Source organism: Brachionichthys hirsutus, chromosome 15 (genome assembly GCF_040956055.1).
Source record: "Brachionichthys hirsutus isolate HB-005 chromosome 15, CSIRO-AGI_Bhir_v1, whole genome shotgun sequence".
NCBI lineage: Eukaryota > Metazoa > Chordata > Actinopteri > Lophiiformes > Brachionichthyidae > Brachionichthys > Brachionichthys hirsutus.
Window position 1 is genome coordinate 8,086,524 of NC_090911.1, and position 27,663 is coordinate 8,114,186.

The window sequence follows — 27,663 nt, forward strand, 5'->3', positions numbered from 1 at the left end:
CTACTCAACATTTACTGCTATAACAGAAGTAAATGAAAGGGAAGGAGGCGGCCATGGGTGCAAAAGGGTGTGTTTTGCAGACCAGCCCTCGCCAAGCCTGTGAACGGCCCCACGCGCTTTAAGATTGGAGGCCACAGCCTGCGAGGGCCCAGATGGATCAGTACACATTTGCTGTGCAGCTGGTCGCTCTGTTTGGGGACCTGGTGTGATACTCCTATGAAGAAAAAAATGATATCGCCGCCATCCAAGGAGCAATTTAATAGCAGGCCAGAAGACAGCTGGCCACTCTTTAGTTTAGAGTTTTTTTGGCATGGCTCACTTACAGAATTGAGGGTGTCCGATTTTCCTCCAGAGACATGCAGATTTATACGGCATTCAGCTGCTGCAGTCACTATCAAATCTTTCATTTCGATTTGTCTTTCAGATGTGAAAACAAGTCTGTGGATCAGTTTGTTTTGACATCTTGAGCAGTAGCGAATGCTTTGGGTTAAAGGTACATGCATTTGAAGTTGCAGTCCTTTCACAGAGAGATGCCCCTTTTATTATTAGAGCCTTTGAAGGTCTTTCATTGACACAAAAGCCTGCTTGGTTTTACCAGCATGCCATCATGCCACCCCATTGCTTCACTTTGACCCCACTGTAAACTACGACATTTGGAGTCTCTCAGGGGGAGGGGGTTACGGTCAGTCCGTTTATCGCACTGTTTCCAATGCCCCTGTTTGGATTTTCCAAGCCCTGACACCTTTTTGAACCATGAGCGCTGTCTTCAAGGTTTTTAGAGGTGAGAGGTGCTTTTGCTTTTCCGTTATATCGGCTCTCATATCACTGCTGTCCATTCCAAGCAGCTACTGCCAAGGTGGCGGTGCTTAGAAGGACTCATCGTAAACAAACAAACCAGACCACATCCCGAAAAAGTGTTTTCGGGGGTGGGGGTCACCTCTACGAACGTTTTTGGGTCGGTGACAGCGCCGAGCTTCAAGCCAAGTCAGGGAGGAGCCTTTTCTCACAGACGGGAGCCGGTGGCCTGGTCGGCCCAGGCAGAGGAAGGTGGGGGGCGCTGGAGGGGTGGAAAGGTTTGGGGGCGGAGAGGGAAAAGCACATTTGCTGTACAGCTGGCCGCTCTGTGTGAAGCAGGCACTGTGGGCTGTTACAGAGCTGGAGAAGAGGCCTTAGCTCTCCTCTAGTGTCTCCTCCTCCTCGCTGTCCACGCTCTTTCTGTTCCTCCCCACTCTCCCTGTCCTGTCCTGTTTTCTTCTAACTATCTAGCGTTCACGTTTTCACATTAACCAAGCGCCAAACACACTGGATTGGCTATTACTGGGGGGGGGGGGCGAATAGAGAGGAAGCACACTCAAATTATCCTCCGCACACACACACACATACTCTTGTCTTCTTGCCGACCAGTGTCCACTGATTACAGGGTCGTCATTGCTGTCTCTGTCCTTTTGGCATCACACTCACTGCTGCGTTCCGTGTGTGTGTGTTTTTTTTTTTTTCCTTCCCTTTGCACAGACAAGCTACGTTATTTTCTGCCTTTGTTTCTTTTCCTACGAACCTCTTTCATTAGGTGCGACTGATGGGGTTCCCTTGGTTTCTTCACGTACGCATGCACGTAATCTGCTAACAAACATGGCCAAACGCTCCTTATTTGACCCCCGGGGGGGGGAGCTGCATCAGACTCAGAACTCCAATAGACAACACTGCACAGGAACAGGATCAATCTTATGAAATAAATAAGAGCGCGGAGCTTGGAGCAGCCAGTGGAAACAAAGGAAGCGATGCGTGCCCTATACAGGGTGTGATATCTGCCTGCTTTTATTAATTGGTGATTAATAACTCCTCTCTGTTCGTTAGCACAGTCACCTCCCGTGCAGCCGAGTGTGTTGCTGCTAATATGCAATTATGCGCACCTTACTGCTCGTTACATTATTCCTCTCCCTGACTAATGCGACGTCCACGAGGAGAATAGAAAACAGAAAAAAAAAAAAAAAAAGAAGAAGTTAGAAGCTATGAATAGAATTCTCACTTCCAATGAGTTGCCTACCTGTCTGGGTGGATAACCAAAAAAAAAAAGAAGTTTCTTACAAATTTCTCTATGTAACCAGGAGACTGCATTACAAGTTTTACAGCATTGCAGAGACTGTTTTGCTCTTGCTGGTGTTTTTGTTGTAAAGCAGAGGTAATTGACATCACCATGGGGATGCTCTGTTGCTGGGCCAGACAAGCTCAGTCTGATGTGGTCCTTATCTATTGATTTTCCTGACATTTCCCCGCACTTCACAGACTACGGCAACATGTGAGAAAATATCTGATGCTCTCAGTTCATACAGCCTGTTTGTACAAACCCGCAGTGAGCGCTCCCTGGCCCTGCATTGCAATTGGCAGGTTGATGTCACCATGGTGATTGGGGCCAAAATTCCATGCCCCTAAACTAAACTAAAACATAGATTACAAAATAAATGCACAGATAGAAATTTGTCTGAAACAGTTTTACTCTCATTTCACTGGTGTGCTTTAAAAGTTCTCCTGTTCAGGTCGAGTTGGGTTCTCGGGCGACCTGAATAAAGGTAAGCTCCCGTGCTTCTGGTTATCTTTTATTGATATACAGGAGGGATGTCTCCTTTAGAGTGTTAATGCCAACCCTTGTTCTGAAGAGAGGCCCATAAATACTGGATGATCAGAATTAACCTCTGCATTACTCAACCTCCCCATGGTCTCTGGGATGCCACCAAGGCCATAGGTGCATGCGCACCCCTTGTCTGACGGGATTCCTGAGCATTCTGACTGGAGGAGGGGGGCTTATGGGAGAAGTGCAAACACACAGTCCTGCTTTAAGGTCAGAGCTGCAACTTACACCTCTCAAATCCCAGCCTGGCCCTGATGGGACCTGGGTTCCAACCGTGCCTGGAGACGCTTGTGGTAAAGGGGAATTACAGATGGAGTGAAACGATGAGCTACTGATGAGCTGCACTGCTTTTAGAGGCTGTCAGCACCAATAGAGCCATGACGGATCCGATCTAGCGCCATGTAGTGGCTCTTACTCAGTGTAGCTTTTGGAATGACATGCACGCCTGTCGTATGCTACCGAATAGAAAAGATGTCCAATGATATTCTGAAAATTGTCAAGTATGAGTTGATTTTTTTAAGCACACCAAAAAGTTTTCCCTCTCCCAATGGAGCGCAGTGGTGCTTTTTCAAAGTACCACAAAGCGAATGCCATCTTCACCAAAGTTTAGCTTCGTGAACGGTAGATAGGGGAGAGGAGGGGGGTAGGGTTCTGAAAGGCCCCCCCAGCGTCAAAGCCTTAATAATCATGTGAGCAGCGCTGGACTTCATTACCCTCCTGTTCAACAGGCCGAGTGCCAGCCTGGATTGCTGGCTGGCTGTGGCAAGGTCAACGGCGGAGGAAAAACCAGTTACTGTGTTACTCTGGAGCGGAATGGAGAGGGGCGGCCATCTGTCAGCTCAGGCCTGCCATACCCGCGGAGCAAATGTACACGGGTGGCCAGAGGAGAGGCCACAGGCACCCATAGAGCTAAATCCAGCGAGCATAACACTGAGGCATGGGCACAGACCGAGCCAAAGAAATGGGCCTTGATACCACTAAAACACACACACACGCACACACACACTCATAGCTGAAAAGATAAGGCTATATCCAAGAAATTTGGCAGCGGGTCGTGTGTGTTTACGCATGTTTGTTTTTAGTGTCAGCGCACTATTGGGCCCTACTGTTTTAAGTCCAGATGGCAAACCATTTGATGGAAAGTTGATAAAAGTTTCGCCGAGCTTGCCAACAGTAAATGTAATAATCAGTGCATCGCTTTATTAAGACCATTCCTCGCGAATGTCGGCGCAGGAAAAGCTGTCAGGGGCTCCAGACAAGACTTTGCATGGGACCGCGGGAGCATCGGGGATCTGGGAGAAGCGTGTGCAGAAATAACTCTGCCGTTAGATTTGCGCTTTATATACACAGCGGCAGTACATTTTGGTCTTTCACCTTTATGAACGGCACCGACCTTCTCTGTGCGGACCTTTAGATGCCCTCTGGCCCAAGTAGAAGAATCCTGCGGAATGTTCCACAGCCCTCTAATAGGTTTCAGGTGCTTCGGGCCACTGGTCAGCCCACCTCCCGACCATTATCCCACTTCTGTGTGTCTTGTGTGACAGGACTCACTTATATAACACTGAAAAATCACCACATTTTCTGCTCTAAAAATATAGAGGTGGAAAAGCTGCCCTTCATTTCTCACCAAATCCCGGCTAGAACAGATAAAAGTTGAATGTTTTGATCACGGCTGAAAGTTCCGGAACACAATTTGCATCTCTGCATATCCCAGAACTCAGCAAAGCTTAAGCTGCAACGTGTTTTCCTCCTGTGCTGAGAATACCAGCCCCCTGGCTTGAGTGTCAACACACTCCGGAAAGGGAGATGGTCCTGGGCGACCCCCCCCCCCCCCCCAACACACACACACACACACATTAATTGAAATCACACAGGAACTCCCCGGATGAAAGCTTTATTAGTTATTAAGCTTTAATGTTGATATCAGTGCTTATATGTTTACTGGAGTGCACGGCGCTGCTGATGTGGAATTGTCAGAGAGATGCAGATGTAGTAAGGAATTAGTGTACACCCAGGATTTAATTAAAGGGATCTATTTCCATCTTGTTAGAAAGAGATAATGTGAATGCTGCACGCATCATAAGTTACCATATTAAAAACTGCTCCCTGTAACGGCATCGTATCCACAACAGCAGAGCCTTTTAAAATTATTATTATATAAAAGGAAACTAAATTCCATAAACTGGAATAATTACAGCTTAAAGATAGCTTTGAGCCGATAAGACTTTATTTTGAATGTCTTATAATATTTTGTTACGTATGTGTCCGTATTTCATGATAGAAGACGTGAGGCCTTCATCGGAGGTAAAGTCTTCACACATGCACTCTTTTCATACTCCTTGTTCCATTTGTGTCCGGACAATGGAGTGTGAACACTGAAGTGGCATGGCCTCCCCCCCCCCCCACAATTTGTCCCACCTCTGCCGAGAGCCTTAAGCCATTTACTCTCTGATTAATCTTTAACATTTATAATTACTAATTAAGTTAGTAAGAGACTTTTAATGTAGTGTTCCTTCAATGGGGAGCAAGGAGGACAACAGATCATTAGCTTCAATAATGAACGCGGATGAGACAGATAATGGCTCCTGATAGGTGAATGCTGACATTATATTAACTGAGGCGAGAATATGGGAAACGCTGCGAGCAGGTAGCACTTTGTGGATCCGAAGGCAGCACAAGGAAATATTTGACATCGTTTTTACAAATTAGGACGAGCCTGCATTAGCATGCAATATGTATCGTGTGACATCTACAACCCAGTCAACCAGCTCAAAGTACAGATTGTGCAGATTTTATTTATTCATCCACCCTGGTTTGAGTTTTTGGTCTCCCTAATGTCTTTATCTCGTTATTTCATTAGAGTCTGCATTATCGTGGTGGCTGTAAGTTGCTGCCCATTAAAAGAGTTTTTTTTTTTTTTTTTAACCTTAACGACGGATGCTACCCTGGCACATTCCCACTTTGGGAAAGGTGCTTATGCCATAATGATTATTATCATTAAGATGATATTAATGTGCTTAGTGTTTGCGACCCAGCTGCTCATCATGGCCTGATCTCCCTGCCATGCAGGGAGGGGGGGTGGAGAGAGAACCGCTGCCAAAACGGACTGTGCACGTAGACCGCCGCCCACTCGTCCAGAGGTTTCAGGGTCAGTGGAGGTCACGCCTACCTACCTTATTGCCCTCCGCCGAACCGGAGGAGGGATGGCTCAAGTTGTGAAACTAGCAAGAGAATAAGGAATAAGGTTAAAGAGCGGTAGCGTGCCTGTTGTCACGCTACTGTGCTGTGAAGCTGACTATTTCGGAGATCCATTATACCAAACGTGATGCTACCGCTGGACTAGTTTATGCATTTTAAGAATTCTTAGGTTTCCTAATCAGTTTAATTTAAAAAGATACAATGACCACTTGTAAATTCTATAAACTGTATAATGTTCACACCGATTGGCTGTGTGGGGCTGAAAGCTAGCCTGACTCAGCCTCCCCCCAGTCTCTCAGTTTCAAATTGCTGCTTCATTAGGCCTTGGAAAAGAAACCCATGGTTACATTTAATCAAACAAATCTGTATGGCAGACCCGCATAATCAATCACGATCCTTATCCAATATGCTGCGTTCTGTAACTACCAAGCTGGCTTGGAGAAAAGTCAATTATGGCCCCTCTGCCGGGGTTGCTGTGATATTATACTGTTTCTGCAGCTCGTTTCATTATGCAAACATGGACTGAGTGCAGCTCACATTCGCAGCCTTTTCCTTTTCATGCTGCTCATTCTTGTATGGTACATTGTCTGAGAGATTTCTGGGGAGTGTGATGTGCTCTATCTTGAATCATCAAATGAACTATTCACGTTTTACTTAGCTTTCGAACCAGCATTTGTGTTGCACAGAGGGCTGCAGTCAGTGATGTCGTTCATATGTCCTGTGTCCATACGGATCCAGTATTGCTGCCTGCCTCTGTATCATATCATTTACGCCTCCACATAGGTGCAAACACGTGCGCACAAGCAGCTGAGACACACACACACTGTAAACATGATGTAGCCACACAAAAACATTAAATCCATAAACCCCTTTTTTCTCTTCTCCTCGTCCTGTGTGTTCTTTCTTTCTACGTTTTTCACTTTGACACTCATTCATAATCACCGTACCCCACGTAACACACACAAGCACGGAAACACACACACACACACAAGCATGCAAACACAAGGTAGCTAGGTTGGTGGGGGCCATGGCTGCGGCAGTCCCAGAGTGGCTCCCGGGGCTCGGCTGCCAGTTGTTTGCCAGCGTCTCCGGGTGGAATTCATTCAAATTAAAGCGGTGGAATGAGGCCCGGGTCCCAGAATGCCTCGTCCCTCTCCTTCATCAGCATTCCGCCGATGAGAGTAATTAAAGCAGAAATTAATTCTGCTGTAAGCAGAGGAGCCACAGAATAACTGATATTAGAGGCTGGATGATGAATGCTTGGCATCAAGGGAGGTCTCAAGGGAGGAAGGGGAAATTCAGATCTCCTTTCTTTCTTTCTTTCTTTCTCGCTTACCACTTTCTCTCACTTTTGTTCTCGCTCTCTCTTCTAATCCGGTTTTATTTCTTTGGTTCTCTTCTATGTCTCTCTATCTCTGTCTGCTTACCAGTCACCCCCTTCTCATATTTTTATTTCTTTCATTCTCTGTTCTGTCTAAAAACACAGAGAACTAAAGCTATTGGTTTTAAACACAACTAAAGACATCGCCGTGAAGCCTCCCCTGCTCTGTGACAGTTTTTATATTCCGTCAGCATTTTTGTTTTAGTCAACAGGCATATTAGAGCGTACTGATGCTGTGAATAGCCACTATAACACCTCTATAACAGCGCTTCCAGGTGACATCTATAATACTAGGCGCTCACTATTAAGTGGAAAGAGAATTAATCAAGGGTAATCTCTCATCAGAATGTGAGCAGGCACACAAATGCTTAATTATTAAATTAGACTTTGCATATGCAGGGTCTCTGAGTGAAATACTGTGAATGATTTATTTTTTTATTTTTTTAAACCAGGCATTGTTTAAGACTGAACCCTGAAGCTCTCCAGATGATGTGATATTCTACCCAGGATGATTCAATGCCCCCCCCCCCCATCCCCTGACGCTTTATTTTTGGAATAGCACATCTTTAGCAGGAGCAGTCACAAGACTCGAAGACAAACAGCCGAACTAATGAAACACTGAGGGTGGATGAGGCTGTCAGTGAAACTGTTTTCCTCTCTTGGAATCAAATGGAATTGAACAAAGGTTAGCTCTTCGGGGCTTTATGGTAATGTGATATACGATGCTGCCATGGAATTTGCCAATGCATGTCTTAGCACTGTCTGACTCCAAGGAGGGAGTGAATGGTAATTATGCTGACCTCTGCCCCTCCCTCTTTCTTTCTGCCCTGTGGGTAAAAGCCAGGAGGTAATAAACAATAGATAGATTTGTCTTGTTTGTATCGCAGCTGCTGCGCTTTTAATGACAAGCAAGGAAATGCCTGCATGAGATTTGTTGATATAGTCGTGTTGTAATTTTTAATTGCTTTACGCAAGAATATCTCAATCAGATGTAAATGAAAAGCGCCAAACCCGACAGTAGCTGAGCGTTATTAAGTATTAAGCAGGCTGGTGTGGAGCCGAAGCGCAGAATGAATGCTTGGAAACCATAGAGAGCTCGGATATAGAGACATGTGCTGAACCAATCAGAAACCTGTGGATGAGGTCAGGCTGGAAGGCTGCACTGCAGAGGGGCGGCTTCGTCAGCGCTGTCCTGTGATGCCAGATTTTAAGTAAGAAGAGAGACCTTTCTTTGACATAGCTATCAGGATAACCCAGCATAGCTCTAATATAGCCATTTACATTATAAGCAAACATGACGGTCGCTTCTGAAATACAAAATGAACACAAATAACGTCAACAGTAATGAATGATGTGAAAAATGTTAATGGCAGCATTCATATGTGAGAAAACTCCTTACATATTGTACATATGTAAACACAATACTACTCAAACCCGAGTCTTCCGTGTGGCTTAGCTTTTCCTCTTCACTCTGAACCCCCCCCCCCCACTCCACTTTGGAAAGCACGGTATGAATCAAGAAACAGAAATAGTATTCTTACAGCAAAAGTATTCGCTCTAAATTATTTAGCAATGGTGTCTTTTTATAGGCAGAAAGCTTTACCTATGGACCTTCCTAAAAGCTTTGTACTTAGCTGCAGTTTTCGCGTGTACAACCACAGTGGATCATATTCCTGTAGACGTGCGTGATGCTGCTCTCTATCAATCACGACGGCAAAAAGGGAGGGGCCGCATCTTGACGTCTGCCGTCCTGGAAAAGGCAGCAGCGCTGCTTGTTTGTCTACTTTGTTCCAATCGGCAATAAAAATCCTAATGAAACCAAGGTGTAGCGATGACCTTAAACGCAATGGCACTGTTTCCCATAACATTGTCCTGTCCAATAGTCCAGAACTCCCCAAGAGGCTTTACAGCAAGTCTAGGAGGAACCAAACGAGAGAGACATCGATTACTTCCCTCTCTCCACTGTCTCTGCCCTGGATGAATTACTGAAACAAGATGCTGCACTTAGAGGAGTCTTTGGAGAGACACAGGGCGATAGAAAGAAAGGTGGGTGAGTGAGAAACACTTTTAGGGACATGGGTGCCATTTGGGCTCGGACCGTCTTCTCTCAGAAAGCCACTAAAAGCAGCGAATGATCCTTCCTGTCCCTGGCTGGGAGCCGGTTTCCCCGGCTGTGGTGCGGTGAATATAGAAGCGTACGCTCAGGTTTGAGGTCAAAGAAAGATCATTAAAAAGAATATTCATTCCAACCATGAAAACCATACACACACACACACACACCAGCTCACCCTTAACTCGATCTCGGCGCATCTCCGCCGTGGTGCGGCAGAAATCGCGAGACAAAGAGACGTGAACCCAATCAGACGTTGTTTTTGGATTTCCTAATTTCGAATGAGCGTTGTTTAACATCCATCCCCAGATTTTATTGTCTGAACAATGAAGATGAAAATGAATCCTGCTCGTTTGGTCGACAGAACGTGGTGCTTAAGGGACCCAATCCCTGTAAGTGCCATTAAGTTGAAATTGCCGTTCACATATTCCAGTGGTTTGATTAATTACGCTCTCTCATGTGCTTCCATAAAGGCCCAATGAAATATGGAAGCAAATTGCATTGTATTCCTGTATCCTGTTATGTAAAGGCAGTTTAATTATTGACACATGTTTTGCCACCTGGCAGGGGGAAGGGATGGTCGGTCATGAATGGAGATCGTACAATAGATATTACGGATGGGCAGAGCGGGCGCTTGGGGTGGCACTTCACCTCGCCGCAGGTTCTCCTGCTGAATCAGACATAAGTAGCGGACGTTATGTGCCAGATTTGTCACAATAATAAGAGAAGCATTTCAGCAACGGCGACTTCAGAACCAGTGTGCTTTTCTTTCGCTCGGTTTTTCCCTCCCCAGTTTCTGTCCAAAGCCAGTGGCCTCTGCTGCCACTGAGACTAAAAAAACATCAACTTCAGGGAAGTACTTCCCTTCTGTTGTAGCCATTGGCACTAAAGCTGGTCTCTATTCTGAATTCTGCAGTGTGTGGAGGTATTAGCTCATAAAATCCTCCTACTGTCATATGAACCTACTGCCGCCCCTGAGCTCCATTTGAACAGCAGGGCTCTGATACTTACTCCCAAGCTGTTCCTGTTTGCCCAAAACCATCAGGCCTGGCCCTTCGTGCTCTCTACCTGATCTAGTTGACTGGGCTGTGTAAGTTAGGGAGGCAGTCCATGTCTCCATCCCCCTCCTCCCTCCAAATATGCACTTGGACCCGAGCTCAGGCTGCACCTTTTGTGTTCCACTGGGATAGGAGGGCCAGATGGAGGAATTTGATTAACCAGCAGTGGAGGACCAAATGTTCAATTGGATACAGAACCAGTTGGAAGGTGGGAGGAAGCGAGGGATGAGGCAGGGTAGAGGGAGAAATCTAAAATGGCTGGTCATGTGTGCCGGCCAACACTTTCCAAAGGGGAGTCCAAGCAGACACGGAGGTGTAGTAATGCAGAAGCCCTTTTCCAAGTACCAGCTGGGCCTTTTAGGAGCCTCTATCCCCACGGCAGACACGGAGCAGCTTGACTTTACCATATGTGGAACTTTTTTTATGCTCCACCTGGTTTCCCCAGGGGAACTTTGCCGCTGGGACGCCGGAGGCAGGTGAATTGCTCTTAATGCAAGGCACTGAATCACTGGGCCAACAACATGAGGGAAGTGCCTAGGGAGATAGAATGGATCTAGAGAAAGACTGGGGTGGACTGGTGCAACCTTGGAGCTCGTGCCCACTGCGGAGCAGGAAGTGAGGTTGTGCGCCACCACTACTCTCCTCTGGAAATATCCGCGCGTCTGCTTCTTACCTTACATTGCGTCTGGCTCCACTAAGTGTTTTTTAAAGATGGAACTCAATCCATTTGTAAATGGAATGCTTCTCCCAGCTCCCTGCCGCTTCGATTTCTATTTAACCGGTTTCATTCAAACTATTTCATATAATGAACCACTGATAATGGTTTTTCACTACTGGCCTAGTAGAATGCAGTAACTATATCCAGCTTATTTAGTACTTTAATACGACTTTACTCCGAAACTTTTATTTTTGTACACCTATCTGGTTCGTCTCAGACTCCAGACATTCATAATAGCAAAATGTTGCCAGGGTGGTGGATGTGTGGTCACTCCGTCTGAGTGTGTGGCACGAAGCCAGAGGTCACCGGGCACCAAGGGGAGCTGTCAAGGTCAAAGGTTTATCACTCTCCAAGTGGTCCTGGAGCCATCAATCAGACCCCACCGTACACACAATCTCCCCCCCCCCCCCCACCACCACCTCTTCTAATCCTTCCAAATGGCTCGGGCAAAAGTGACAGAAGCGAGGGAAACAAACTGTGGGGTGTGGATCTCTAAGCCGTCAGCTGGAGATTTCACTTTGAAAAGATTCCCTTTTACTCACTGCCCTTTCTACCAATCACAGAGCCCGCCAGAGCCCAGGCACCCAGAGCAGCTGCCCTCTGACCCTGCCAGTGGTTGTTAGTTTATTTTGTTTGGGCATTTTAGAGAGGATGAGGCTGCTTTTGACAGGTCAGGCAGCGGGACTTGAATGAGGTCTTTAGCAAAGACAGCCAGAGATGGAGAATTTCACAGCTCGAGAAAAGGCTCAAGTTCCCTCTAGTCGGTGTTGCAAGCTCCCAAATTGCACTTGTATTGCTGGAGAGGTTGCCATATTTATTGAAACGTGGAAAATGGCCCATTTCAGGGTGGAAAAGAGGGGCCGTTTACGCAAAGTCAATCCCATCAACCAAACAGAAATTCCTCTATACCCCTATTCCGGCAGCTGTGCCCACCGATCAAATTACACCAAACACCCGAGCCTCCGTCTACCCTTTGTGCCGGCCCCCCTCCAATCCTCCATTGACTGTGCCAAGAGTCCTCAGATGGGTCTCTCATTCACCCCAGAGATCGGGAAAGGTAAAGAGACTTCAGGGGACGAGTAACCCGGAGTTCCACCTACCTGCAGCAATAATTGGGGTAAAGCAACAGTGTCTCCAAGGGTCAGAGGAGGCCTGTCATGTGAGGGGCATGAAGGGGCAAGCAAAGGAGACACGTCCCCAGAGAGGTACTAACCGTCATGCTGTAGCGCCAACTCTGACATACTGCAGGGAACGGGCGCGCCACAGCCAGTCTGTCAGCTGTTCCAGCATCGCAGAGCGATCGGGGAGGCCTCCACTGGGACTGTATTACTGAAGACTTTTCTTTTCTTTTCTTTTCTGCCTCTGTTTTATTTTTATTTTTTGGTGGAGGGGAGGGGAGGACAGAGTTGCGAGTGCGTGTGCGAAAAGGGGTGTTGTGGTGTATAATTGAGAGCACAGAGGGAGTCTCGTCTCTCCATCTTATGATTTGGAGGTGAAGACAAGAGCCCTCGGTGGCCCCCTGTCAAAGCTTTTGGGCGCGCTCAGTGCAGACTTCAATAAAAACACACAAAAAAGAATTCCCCCAGAAGGGCGCCTGGCTGAAATGCTGACGCCAATGTAAAAGATTCCGTTTTCTGTGAATCATTTAGTACGAGACCCCGAGCTCTCTACAAAACGTGACAATAACAGGAACCCCCTTCCCATGTCCTACTTATTGTGGGGGGGGGGGGGGGGGGGAGTAAAAATTTTAACCAACCTCGACGATGGCAAATTATTTTTTTCACACATACAATTTCACACATCGACAACCGTTGCCACTTCCTCATTTTACTCGTCCCCTTCCACCCCTCGTTCCTCTTTTTTTCTCTTCTCCTTTCACCGTATTCCTGTCACGACAAATGACAGTCGGTTAGGAGGATATATTTCTTTTCGGCAACCGGGAGTTAGCCACGTTGTATGTGTGCGTGTGTGTGCGTGTGTGTGCGTGCGTGCGTGTGTGTGCGTGTGGGGGACGAGACTGCTGTGGAAGCGTCACATTGGAGCATCAGCATCAGATATTTCTGTGAAAGTAACAGAAAGGTTTGAAGGTGTTGTCACAAGCTCACAGGTTCCTGTTGTTTTGTGTGCGCCAAGGGGAAATGGCGCCTTCTCACCCCTTTTGTCTCCACCCTCCCAATTGTTGTTTTTAAACTTATCTCTCTGTTTAGTTGTTATCACTTTTATTGTAGTTAAGAATTTCACCATGGCTGGGGGGTTTTTTTCTTCTTTTTCTTTTCTTTTCTTGTTTTTTTTTTTTGAGTTTTGACAGAGTGCCTCGGTGTTATAGTCAAAGTTAAAATTAGAGGAGTTGCTTTTCTGTGTGACTTGGAGACATGTCATCTTCCCGAAGCGGTGGGGAGTCTGTCAGTCACAGCCGTGGCGTGTTTTAATCATCTCTGTCCCACTTGGAGATGCGCTGACGGTTAGAGTGAGGGTTCCCTCCCCTGGACAATACCAGTATGCTAGAATCTCACACACTCTGATGTCAGACGTAGCAGCCAGTTAGGAAATATGAGACGTTTCTTTCTCAAGTTAATCCTACAAATTCAATGGGGGAATCAAGCGAATGTCTGGTGAATTTGAAGATGTATCACAAGTTCTTCTGAAGGTTTTTTTTGTGTGTGATCTTTTAAAAGATGTGACAGCTGGAATGAGATTGGCAACAAAATAGCTGGAGTTTGTCACTATAATAAGAGAATCAAGCTGATAGAATAATCAAAACCTAAGACATCTTTGAAGCTTAATGAGCAAGGGCTCCCCCCAAGCGAGCAATAATAATAGTGTTTTGTAATTCTATAGCCCTTTAGATAATACTCAGAGGAATTTTAAATAGACGTTTCTTTGTAAAGCAAAGTAGGTTAGACTGCAAATTATATTTTCCATAACGTGGCAAAGATGATCAAAAGGTTTTTTTTCCGCTACATTGCTAAGACAAAATTAAGACCCCAAAAAGCCTGGAAGCCAAGCCTGGAGTCAAACGGCATATCCCTAACCTTGTGCTGATGGACCGCTAGAGTCCACCAATCCTGCTCAGTTTCTCTTAACTCCCCCCCGTCTGTGCCTGCTCCCTGCAGACCTCTTTGGATGTAGCCTATCATTTCTGCGAGCATCCTCTGACAGTCTTAATGGACAAGTAGTCTCTTTAAAAGACCTGGAGAGCTCTCGTCGAAAAGACCACTCTGGGCACATCTGTGATAAGCACTGCTTTTTCCTGTCTCGTCTCAGGCCCATTTAAGGATGTGTCCATGTGCATGACATTAAACGGAGAGGAGAGGAGAGGAGAGGAGAGGAGAGATAATTCTATGAAAGTAATACTTGAAGTAATAAGATGAAATGAATTATTAGTTTCATTATGCTATATGCAGAATATAAGTTGTGAAATAAAACTCTTATTCATATCATCCTAATTGCAGCTGAAGGAGGGATATTAACATGTTACACACCTCTAAATTGAGCCTCAAACAGCAGCGCAAAGAAAATAATATTCCTACAAGCCCCTAAGCAATTAGTCCAGCTGCCTGCCTTTGTCCACCAGCCATTGTGTTCTTTGTCAAACCTGTCCTCTTATACCTCCACTTACTCCATCCTTTGAGATGCCATTGAAATCCAGGGCTTGGAGTTGAACCCACAGTTGGTTTAAGTGTAATGAAATGCATGCCCTGTCTCCAGCTCCCTCCCTCTGGCTTCCCCTCACCCTGCCCCCCCTGAAAGCACTGTCTTTGACAGGAAGGCCTTTGTGGTTTCTTCTGCGGTGAACTTTAGCCCCTTCAGGTCCCATCGACTATTTCAGGACATCCCTGCGATTTGAGGGTGGACTCAACCGTTCGCGCACGATTCGGAGGATTGACCAAGGAGACAAATGGACGGATAGATGGAGTAGAAGCTTCACGCAACTAAACCAGCCCTCTGGGGAATCTCAACCGGGTGCCTGGTCGCATCAAAAGCTGATTGTCTATTTTTGATGTTTTACAGTGTGCCTCTTATCACACATAAGGAGACCTAGCTATGTGCTCTTCTTCTACCGTTTGGTTAAGTGTGTGCCGCCTTGCCTTTATTCTCTTAACAGAAACTATGGCAACAGAAGTCAGGTGCAGTTTTAGCAGGAGGACCCAAGCTGAGCCATTTCAGAGGATGCACATTTGAAATTCTAACATATATTGACTCAGTTCGTCGTCTCTATTTGTTTATCATATTACATTTTTATGCAGATGAGGCTGAACCGATCACGCATGGGCCACTTACCTTTGCATCTGTCTGCGTGTATATTTGTGCACATCGTACCTGATGCGTCCGTGAGTGTGTGCGACGGTGTGTGTGTGCGTGTGTTTGTCCCCATGCTTTTATCTGTGTGTGGAACATGTGTCCGTGCATGGATATTGCAGCTTGACGAGAGTGTGCATGTCCACTATATTACTGTAGACGGAGCGTGTGAGGGGCGCCGCAGCATGTGTGTGTGCTGCTGTCTGTTCAGAGCTCTCGGCGCCAGCAGGGCGCGCCATTCCAATTTACCCATCAGCCGCAGAGGCAGGGGGTAAAAGCGCGGGGCATCGCTGTCGGAGATTTCACATTCGGCAGACGAAATTACCAGTCAGGGGACCCCTGTGTGGAGGTGATGAGCGAGGGGAGACTGCAGGGGTACAGTGTGGGGGGGAGTTGGGACAGGGGAATAGCGACAGCAGCACGACTCTGCTCGACCCTGGAATTCATGGATCTCTGTTTTCTAGGGAGCGTAGCTGCCAAGCTGCACATCTGTTTGACACCAGGCGCTGCGGTACGGCAGTCAGGGGCCGTCTGTCCTGATTCACATCTCTTCACTCCCTGGTTTATTCCCAGGATCTGGGAAACCGCTGAAGTTCTGTCTCTTTGCAGAACTTTGTGTACACCGTCTGTACGCGTATCCACGGGACTTGGGTATCTTAGCATAAACGTGGCATTGTAACATATCCCGGTTACCTCAGACAGAGTCTCCTGTCGGCTATGCTCGCTCAGCCAGTGTCTGAGTGTCAGCCAAGTCGGCTATGGCTGCTCCAGAGGCCCTGAAGCCTGTTGGGGAGACGGGACATTCCAAACAGCATAGCTCATTCTTTACACCCTTTCTGCTGCCATTAGTTAATTATATACAGGTGTTTTCCTCGGTCGGTTTTTCTTTGTATGTATGTTGATCTAATAAAAGTGTAGCCATAAATACATAAGCCAGATAGACACAGGAAAAGAAGATGGAAACAGTGTGGAGGAAGTGTCTGAATGTGCTGTGTGAAGCAAATTATTGCCCCCATGTAGATTCATCAGTTCTCCCTGCTGGATTAAGGAAGGGCCTTTCTAATGAAGTTCGCCCCGTCATTATGAAGGGACTAATTCTGATTTAGCTGAGGTAATGAACTTCCCCTCTCCTAGTGAGAGCAGCACCATGGGGTGAGGAGAGAAGAGGGGTGGTTGCGTAAGGGAGGGCGGGGGGGGGGCAAAGGCGAGCGGCATAGAGGGAGAGCGGCAAGACGAAGACGAGACGGGAGAGAAATGTGGCGTGAGGATAGAGATAGAAGGGATAGAGGGGAGGCTTGGTGGAGAAAGAAAAAAAAATTATGCAAAACGTCTGTCTCGCATTTGCTGAGATGTATTAAATTTCCAGCGCGGGTGCCTGTGTTATATAAAATTATGTTAATGTCTTCTGGCCCGCTGCGAATGGCAGCTTGCTGGTCCTGAGCATGCGTGGCTGGCCGCTACACGGAGCGCGCTCAGTGGGACTCAGCTTTTCTATTAAGGAAAACCTCTAGACACCTGATGATGAATTCTCTCTCACCAAATGTTCCCCCCCTTTTTTTGTGTCGAAAATATGAACGCTTTCCTAAATGACTTTAGAGAGCCCGGCGTGGAACTCGGCGGCCCGCGTAAGCAGAGGGGAATGGGGTATTGGGGGTGGGGGGGGGGTTGTCCCTCTGCAGCAGGCTAAGGGAGTCAATTAAGACAAGCACTGATAATTATAAGCTGGCAGAACGTAGTGGCTGGCTAATTGTACAGTGTTCCATGCCGTGAGCCCAGCCAAGGGGCCTCTCTGTAGCGTTCTCTTTCCTTCTCCTTTGTGTGAACCACAGACCCATAGAGCCGCATACCTCAGCCTGACAAAGCCACAGTGAGGCCAGTGTAAAAAAAAAAAAAAAAACGGCATGCGCCCGTAATTAACTTCTCACATTCAGGCCACTCATTCTATAGAGACTGGAAAAAGATTCCAGTTATTCACACCTAATTTCATCACTCCTCTTTCCATGCCAGTACGTTTTCCTTGGTTTTTGGCGGGGGGGCGGGGGGTGGTTGCTAATTTTTCCGCACGACGCCCATTTAGAGCAGGAGTCTTAGAAAGTCGAGGTGTCGCTACTTGACCTTTATTTCCTTCCAACAAGAAAAAGCCCAGCAGTTTAGAATAGGCATGTATGAAGTAAATTAGAGCATTTAAGCACAGAATGGCGTTTGTGCGGCTGCAGGGGGGGTCTAGCACCCGCATACAATCCATCTCAGCAGCCTCCACTGTTTGTCCCCAATGGACCGCCATACTTGCCTGCAGCTGCGGCGCCTACACATCATTCGGTAACAAGAATTCGGCTATTGCCTATGCTGTTGTGGATCCCCCCACCCCCCCGCCTCTATGACCTTACACACTGTTCATTTGACCGAGTTTCAGCCATTGAGGTTTTGAGGTGTAAGAATAACAGACCAGGCTCAAAATGAAAGACTCTCAAAATGAAACGCCTACAGTCGCACCAAATCCACACGGATAGTTTCTCTCTCATAGGCTACATTGTGATTCATGAAAATTTCAGATTTTAAGTTTTTACAGGTCTGCTTGTATGGAATGCTTTAATGTCAGAATAATAATATGGACTGCAAAGATGAACATTCATTCAACAGCATTTACCACTGGCTCCAGCATATTCTGCTATGGCATGAAAAGCAGAGACAAGCACATGCAAAATAACTCAAGTGGAAAAGTCTGCTCACCATGTTTATTTTGAATGAAAAAATTGTTCTTATGTATTGTCGTCCCCCCCATTTTTTGTGAGCTACAAAATGTGTTCTAGCCCACTAAGCCTTTAGCAACACCCACTCGAGGATTACGCATGTTTATCTCGACACAAAAGCCTGTCAGGTTGGCTTTCCTACCTCTGGCCTGGTAGCCGGGGGGGAGCTGTGAGGCGGTTAACGTAGGCGCGGAGTGGCTGATCCTAGCGTGAGCCTAGACCTGCTCTGATTAGCACCTCCAACGAACTGCCATGCATCAGAGCAGACAGTCTCCCAGAGACATGCTCCCCCAGAATCCTTTGCTCTCGCTCTGCGTGGGCATAGCCACTGCTGACATGTCAGAGCCAGCAATCTCAACCCTCCTCCTCCCTCTGGAGAGTGGAAAACGGCATCAGGCATGCACTGATCCTGGGACCGTGACATGAGGGGCTCAGTTCTCCTCTTAGCTTGTCTTTTGCATCGCTCTCTTGTCTTGTCTTCTCTTCGCTCTACACTTCCATAGAGGTAAACTGAAATGAAGTGTCATGCTGTCGTAGTTTTCTTTTTAATAGTGAGCACTCAACCACATTTTCGGAACTGTTTGTCGTTGTTAACTTTTTGATAGAATGGGGAGTGGGGGTTTCAAGGTGCCATGATTAAATATATATACTTACATTTTTATATTTTGCACTTGATTCACTCTGTCCTTCTTCACAGCGGAGGCAGGAAATAGATATGAGTAATGTTCCCCCCAGGCACCGGTTCTCCAATCAGCTTCAGTCCAGGGGGAGTCCATCCCTATGCTTTCCCACCAACCACCTACCTACCCCCCATCCGCAGCATTCTCCGGGCCTTAATGGGCCTTGCAGTACTTCTGAAATGAGTTTGTTCCTTATGAGCACTGCTTCCACCTCAAGAGAGCATACCACATGGAGGTGGAGTCAATTTGTATTCACCCATAATTCCCTGGGCCTTAATCACTCTGATTTCCCCCCCATTATCTGTTAATGGATAGTTCCCGCTGAGAGAAGAGAGAAGTAAACCCACCTACTGTTTACAGGCCTGAAGCTGTCTCCTCCTCTGCCATCCACAATCCTGCAGTGGGTCCAACGAAAACCAACGCTCCTCGTTTTATTCACACGCAACTACGACACCTTGCTGAATATTGTGGAACAGATGGCAGAATAGAAAGCAAACACTTGCTTAAGGTGAAATTCGTCATTTAAACAAGATCACTCCGAGGCGGTTTTTCTCCCTTTGTGGGGAAGGTTTGCCGGTTTAGAAACTCCATCTTGCTCTGACGTATTAGTTTAACCAGGCCAGCTTTGATCCTTACATTAGTTCCGTCTATGGCGCATCCAAAACAACACAAACCTACCTGCTAAAGAATTCTCAGTTTGCTCTCCTGCTTGTTTACGAATTATACTTTCAGCAAAGGAGTGACTTGATTGATGCCCTTAATATCATTTGCTAGAGTGTGCAGCCTTGGCGGACACAAGCAGCGCAGGTCCCTCTCAGAGCGAGCTTCTGAGAGCCCATTCACTTATGCCCCAAAGAGTAGTGTAAATCTAAGCATCAGATTTGTATTTTTTTGTTTCTCTTCCAGAGCCAAACGCTCCTAAATTCCCCTTCAAATCAAACTGCTCCTTAGTAGGATTGTTTAAATGGAGAAACGAGTTTTTAATTAACCAGTGCCCAGTGTTATACTTCTGCACACTATCATCGGGAAGTTGGACTTCTTTAGGGATTGTAGTCTTTACCCGCTGTCAGCCGATGGCTGTGCATTTGCACTTTAAACAAATGGAGACATATCTCTCAAATTCACTCCCAATTTACACAGTTCGGTACGCCGGAGCGGCCGACTCCTTTTAACATGAAGAGTTGACTAAACCACACAACCCGACGTGCCAGCCCCAGCGTCCCAAACAACCTTCAACAGCAGATGAACTTCAGCCCGGATAAAAAAAAAAAAAAAAAAAATTAAACAGTGCAGGGAAATAAAGACCATTCTTTATGAGAGTAGTTTTTCCCTCTTCTCCCTCTCCGTCTCTCGTCCTCCACATGGGAGAGATATTAGGCGTTTGTGTTTTAAGGAGCTGCGAAATACATAAACCATGAGCCACAGGAACGCAAGGCTCTGTGGATATGTAGATGGGCTTGCTTTGCCGGTGTCATGGATGCTTAGAGAGAGCAGGCAGAGGAGCGGTTCTCATCTAAAGGGTTTCTCTTAGGAGCGCACAGGGACAGGGTGGCGGCAGCCGAGAAGGCTCGGGAGAACGGGAAACAGAGCTTTGGAGGAGGAAGAGAGGGAGAGATGAGGGTAGGGAGAGAGCTCTGGCGGTCCCCCGTGGCCCTGTAACTATATCCAGAGTCTGCTCAGTGCTTAGAGGAGGGTGGGGGCTCACAAAGGACCCTGCTGATTGGACAGCCCCGGAGAAGAGCTGGGGGGAACAACAGGAAGTGACCTCAGCCCAATGAGGCAGCTATTGGGGCGAGCGAAGTGACTTCCTCCCTTGGCTCTCTCACTGAGAAACAGGCTGCCAGCCTGATTCACGCGCTGCTACAGCACTGAACACTAGCCCACCCTCACGCCGGCTGCTTTACAGGATAACAGGGCACAACTTAATCTTCTTACACGCTCAGTAAAACCTATGTTGCTCTTTCAGCTACCTTTCACTGTCTTTTTTTTTAGTATTACTTAGCATTTTCAGTTCAGGGTTGAACATAAATATGAGTAGAATATAATTTAATACATTCAATAGAATGGGTGTCCATGCTTTATTTTGGCTGAAAAAATAGTTGCCAACAAATTATTCATTTGTTCATCGTCTTGACGAGGAAGAGTTGTGGGTGTCGCCGGATCCTGTCCCAGCCGACTCAACGCAGGGTCGCCAGCAAATGGTGATTTACTGTTATTTTAGAATTGTTTAATAGAAGCTACATTGTCCAACTGATTTGGGGAACTACAGAACCTCTTTAAAAAAATTAACTCATATGTTTGTGAGTCCTACTGAAGTAGCTTGCATTTCCGACAGGAATAAACAGGCCTTGGGCCAAGAGTCTCAGCCAGTGTAGGGAAGTTTCGGAAATGTGTTTGGCAACAGGAAAACCCAGAATAACACCAGACGTTTGGGTCAAATTTGATGCATACTGTTTTAAAGTTGCTTTTCTTTTTTTTTTTTCTCCCTTGGTGCACCTGCTCACAGACGTAAAGACACATGCACAAACACACAAGGTCAGTCAGGCAGGTGCAGCATTATCTGCATAATGAAGCAGGCCAGGTCTCCAAAGGGACAGCATTGGGCACCAGGGTCAAATGAGGACTGCACATATGGCAGGAGAACAGACCAGTGAACCCTGCAGCAAGCTTGACCTTAGTGTACACCCTCACGCAGGCACGCAAAGTGATTGGTGATCAAACAGGGCAGCGATCCTCAGGCATGGCTGCGAGGAGGCGCTCGTGCCGTCCTCCCCCCCCCCCCCCCCCCTGCTCCGCTGATGCCTGCTGCTACACTCGCGTGCATATTTAGGTTATGAGCATCTCTCCTTTCAAATGAATGACTCCGCAACACACCAGCAGTTCATCCCCTCACAAAGCATGAGCTACCTCAATTGGCCCTTACTTTGTACCACAGGGCCATGATGCGCAACTTAGTTTGTTGTCATGCTGTAGGCTCCACCGTATGTGATATGTCACACCATATGCTTATGTTACTGAGAAAATAACATGTGGCGATCTATATCAATCTATATCAATCTGTAGGTGCAGAAGACACAACATCTCTCAGTTATTCTTGCAGGTTACTGTCTGGTTACCTGAATCACTATTTTTTTCAGCAGCTGTTTTGCGAGATTCGACTGAAGCACTTTGATTTAAACTCTACACATGGATCATCCAGGGTTCAGGCCTGGTACAGCTGGCTTCCTGGAATGTGTATCATTGCTTCTGGTACTACATGGGGCCCGTGTGGCCAGCAGTGGACTGATCGAGTCCTCGGTGTGTCCCCCTCGTCCCCTCTGCCGTAGTTGGCCTCATGTCAGGTTTGCCAGGCGTTTGATGGAGCAGTCGCCCAGCCACATTAGTCCTTTATTGACGCAGTGGAGATGGTCAGTCCTCCGGAAACCCGAGTCAGCAGATCATTATTCTGCAAAAGTGTGTATTGATTCAGATTGAAAATGTTTCCCCATTTTTATTCAAGCAGTGGTCGAGGCTTGGAGATAAGTTTAATATTCAAAGTTTATGTCTGTCATGCTGTGTGTTGCAAATTATAAATTTACATATGAGCATGTTGTAAAGAGGAGATTATAAATTATTCGATTTAATTTCTTAACCTCTCCTTTCAGACTTTCAATCAGTTTTAAGTCTTTAATGCTAAAAAAAATAAAAAAAAGTTTTATTATATTATATATTAGTTATAGTATTAGTATCTGTCTGAGTCATGAGGTCACAGACAGGAGTGTTTGCCTTCTGAATTTGAACTTCATGTGAAACAATAGGGGCAGCATGGTGGCGCAGTGGGTAGGTCACATGTTCAAATCCAACTGTGGGGGCTCTTTCTGGGTTCTCCAGCTTCCTCCTCCCACCACCAAAAACACAAAACTTAGGTGAATTGGTTGCGCTAAATTGTCCGTAGGTGTGTGTGTGTGTGTGTGTGTGTGTGAATGTGAATGATTATCTGTATATGTGTGGCAGTGCGAGGAACTGGCGGCTTGTCCAGGGTGTGCCCCGCCTCTCACCCGTAGACTGCTGGGATAAGCTCCAGTAGATCCTGCAGTCTGGATTTCAGCTTAAGCGGTTAAGAAAATGAATAATTGAATGTGAAAATCGATTATTTTTTTTCCCTCTAATGATCGCCTTTGTGCTTTTGTTTCTTCTCCGCAGAGGAAGGATTGAACCATGAATGCAAGCTCTGTAGTCAGTCCTTCGACTCGCCGGCGAAGCTCCAATGCCACCTAATCGAGCACAGCTTCGAAGGAATGGGAGGAACCTTCAAGTGTCCCGTCTGCTTTATCGGTGTGTATGGCGTCTTCTCCGAGACGTTTCCTTTCTCACATAAGCGTAGCTTTGAGTTTCCGTGCTGTCTTTCTTCTTTGAGTGTGAAAAGCCAAATGGGTTCTAAATGAGTTGGGGAAAGGTCAAGCAAAGCAGCGTGGCTAAGGCTGGAGAGCGGTTTGGTGCATGTGGCCTTTCTATTTAGTCAAATTGCCTCCAAATCAAGGCCAAAGAAGTGTCACGAGGTGAGAGGAGGGGAAAAGGAAGCGAGCAGAGGGGAGGAGAGTGTGGGCTGAGGATGAAGGCGCAGGGAAAGAGAAGGAGACGTGCTAATTGTGGATGGCAGTGGTGCTGATGGCTGTAATGATCTCATCTGTCTCTGTGCGTGGAGTTGGAAGGACCGGACTCCTCCTGAGAGGATAGCGCCCTCCTTCAGTGTCAACAGGGTTAACTATCTCTATAATGAAATCTGCAAAGTCGTTAACTTCAGCTCTTCACTCGTTCTCCCTTCTCAGCTCTTTACTCTTCCTTACACTTTTTGAGCCCTCGGCTCATTTCCTTCATCTGCACTTCCTGCACCCCCTTTCATCCAGCCATCACCCAAAAACACACTTGTAGTTATTACATCAATTAACATCATTAGCACACACTTTGCATTTTGCCCCATGATTGTATTTTCTTTGCACAATTTCTTTTTTTTTTAACCTCTTCGCCACCTCCCTGCTTATCTACTCAGCTACATGGCGACTTATTTGTTTTCCTCATCTCTCTCTCTCTCTCCACTCCCCTCCCTTTCTCTGCTCTACTTCTATCATTGCTGTTTTGGCCTTATCGCTCTTTTAGCAGAAGCCTATTGATATGTCCCCTCCCCGAATCCCTCTCCATCCCTCACAGGGGTCTGAGCATTTAATATACAGAGCATGCCTCCTTCATCTGAGCCTTCATTTTCCACCGCCAGCTTTGACAGACAGGTCCCCCCACCCCCCCTCTCCCTCAGCGTCCATATCGATCACGGCGCATGAGAGAGAAGGATGCTGGGAGGGAGGAGGGAGAGACAGAGTACACCCGCAGGACGGTGGCCACAGAACTGACAGACGGATGGGGAGAACGGCAATGGTGGTGGGCAAGGCCGAGTGGAGAGGACGGGTGCACTGAAAGGCCTCCCTCTGTTGGGGACGGAGGGGACAGGCAGACTGTCGAGTGCTCAGAGGAAAAGGAGGACCTGAGAGTGTAGCTGGCAACGCTCCTTTATTTTTCTTCAAATTCAGCCTGCATAAAATAGAGAAAATACATCCTACTAAATACAGACAATTGTTCAATGCATCTAGCATTAGCAGGCTTGATTTGACAGATTTCAATGTTGCCTTTAAGACATAAACAGGAGGAAGGATTCAGATCTTTTGTTCAAATGCAGCAATTAAAGTCAGAATATTCTGTAACAACATCCTTCAATAAAAAAAAATGTATCCCCACTTTATATTTACTCAAGTACAGTATACTGTTACTTAAAAGCAAATACATTTTCAAGGATGTGCAAAGATGCACAAATGATTTGTTTTTCAATGATTTTAGACACTTAATGCAAATTGCAATGGCTACAGAATAACTCTGGTCCTGGTTAAATAGTGAAGAAGTAGACAGTGACTCGAAACACAGGATGGGTTCACTTTGTTCTCATTTATTGCAAAACCACAATATTTTCTTACAACCTCCACCAAAGTGCTTTAAATGTGAAAACCTAACCGCACACTTAACTCAGCATATGAAGCCTGGATTTCCTTTAGAACTTAACTGGCAAAACAACAACAACAACAAAAAGAAAAAAAGGTGCATACTTGTCGGTATCCAACTGTTCGGACCTCAGCATGGGAGGAAGGTTCGCTTGCTCTTCCGCTTGCGATTTTAATTGAAGACCCCTGTCGTCGACGGTAGATGGAGGGGAGAGGAGAAGAGAAGAGGGGACAAAACTTGGAGGAAGCTGGGAAGGTTGCAACTAGCAAGTTTGGATGTGAGATGAAAGAGGGTAAGAGAAGGAGGAAAAGAGAACTGTGTCGAGGAGGGAGGGTAAATGGAGAGCGGTCCATAAGCCCCTGGATGATGAGAGAGAGGCTGACTCTCCCAGGACAGATTTGACAGGTTTCAGAAGTGGGGGTGCCTGCAGCTAGAAGTGTCTGCCTGCACCCATAGGAGCAGTGCTGAGGCCTGGTGTGGAAATTGTGATTGGGAATATGAGCTTAAGACAAACAAAACAGAAGAAAGTCTGCCCGATGAAAGATGAGTGTGTGTGTGTGTGTGTGTGTGTGTTTTCTTTTGCTTATGTCACAGCATGAAGTACAAACTTTAAAAGCTACAGGATGCGCTGCTTTCAAATCTGCAAGACTCTGACAAATACAGTAGTTTAATTGGCTTTTTTGTTTACTTGCTTGCCTGCGTTCCGCTGGTGCGTGATTTTAGAATTATGACATCCCACATCCAAAACAAAAAAACGGCACAGGATTTTCGCATGAAATCAAAATTAGTGGTTATCAGCTTATAGCTCATAATCAACTTACACTGCCAACTTGTTAGCATTGCCTCAGAATACGAGGATTAAGCAGAAAGGAGCACGTGCGGACTAGACGAATACATAAATAAATGAAAAGAAAAAAAGGGGGGAGGAAAGGATAAACTTTATTTTCTTCGCCTCTCTGCACAAACAGCTTAGTATTGGTGCAGCGCAGCCTGCAGAGAGCACTACCTTGCCAAAATAAAGATGAGCTGGGGCCTGCAGTAAAGGAGATGCCTGCCATGGGCGGCCCCTGAGATCTAATCAGAGGCCTTAATATCCCCCACAGTGAGAGGACCTTGGCCCCTCAGCCCCCTCAGCCCTGAGACCCCTGACGCCCGGCTCAGTGCTCTGTTCAGCTCCGCTGTGCTTTTGCTCCATGGCCAACAAACTCCACAAAGTTCTCTCTCTTTCCCTCTGCCTCCCTGCCGCCCCCCCCCCCCCCCTTTATTGTTTCACATTCTCTGCAGGAAGAGACACAATGGCCAGCCACTGATCCCGTTCGGGTGTTTTTTTGTTTTTTTTTGGTTATTACTTCCCAGATTCTCTGTGTCCTCTTTCTAACCCTCCTGGAGCACCTCCTAAATGGCCATCATAATGACATATTTCACATTTGACTCTGGCTACCAAGCTCTGATACGGCATCCTCTAGTCACCCATTCCAAGGAATCCCTTTATTACAGGTTTTGTGCTAATTTGAACAACGATGATGAAGACAAATAAAGTGTCTTTACCACAGTTTAAATGAACAAACACAATATTTTCTAATTTTCTCCAGCGTTCATCAATATTTGCTTTCAAAGCGGACATCTAACACAAGTACGAGGATTATTTTTAAAGTTTTTAGTTCCCTTTCATTATTTCTGGTTCTCCCACTATAATTGTGAGGGCCATTAGTGTATTTTGGGCTCTGGCCCTTTAAATCATTGCCTACTTGCGTATCAACGACTGCAGGGCTATAAACTGATAATCTTATTGAACGCCTCTCCTACTGGAACAGGAACAGATACACATGTTAACAACTAGAAACAGCGACGTTGGCATCCCAGTAGTGTTTGGCCGTATTGTACAGTATTTGAAGGCCCCCCCAAGTCTCAAATCCATTTTTATTTTTGCTGTATTGACTTTTTCCTCCTCTAGCCAAAGACATAATGAAGGCCTCCTGCAGCTGTCCTGACCTGCTTCCGTACAGTACATGCAGACAAAACACAGCAAAATAGAAAAGCCATTGTTTATCAGTGCATGATTATTTTCAGATCATGCATTCCCCACAAAGAAAATTGGTATCTTGTTCTCTCTCCCCCCCACCCTTCCGCTCATAACAGACACAAACATGTGGATGTCATCCAAAGCCTCAACCTTTGAGCATCAGTGTTTTTGTAACAGGCTGTAAAAGCGGCCATCGATATGAAATGATGTTGGTCTTCACGTTGCCATGAACATTAGTTTCAGAAATGGACTGCGGAGTTGCTGTTTGCTCATTAGGGGACGGCTGTTCATCTCTGGGTAACATGCTCCCGTGTTCCAGAGGCAGCTGTCGCCCAGGCATTAGCAGTCTGAAAGCATCACACGAGTGTCTGCTTTGAATCTAAACTTTTATTTCCCAGGTCAGAAGTGTGACATTCAGCGAAGCTCAGTGTGCCTCCAGTGTACGTGGCTCAATAATTAATACCCACCCTCCCTGGCGAGCTCAAATTGGGACGCGTTAACATTGCGGGGCTCCGACACAGGGCAGCCCCCCCCCCCCACACAACGCCATCTATGGCAGACACCTCACCTTTTGTGGATGTGCTTCTCCTTCTTTCCTCCTCTTCCTGGCCCCATGGTGAACACATTAGAGGAAAAGTTATTTTGAGCTGTAAGAAATTCAAATGAAGCCCCCCCCCCCCCCCTCCCTACATGCTAACTTTTTCCAGAGCATCCAGACCTTTGAGATTAGACAGCCATCCTTAAAGCACAAGGGTCCGGGATAACAAACGGCACGTTTGAAGTGCTCCTTGGAGAA

At 46.5% G+C, this 27,663-nt stretch overlaps 1 protein-coding gene across 1 annotated transcript in view; it reads left to right on the forward strand.

Moving 5' to 3' along the window:
- Positions 1–27,663, forward strand: part of LOC137904686 (zinc finger protein 521-like) — a 90,627-nt gene that overhangs the window by 42,815 nt on the left and 20,149 nt on the right. Inside the window, exon 7 of the mRNA XM_068748889.1 lies at positions 23,003–23,134. Coding sequence (XP_068604990.1) covers positions 23,003–23,134 — 132 coding nt within the window. The remainder of the gene's footprint in view (positions 1–23,002; positions 23,135–27,663) is intronic.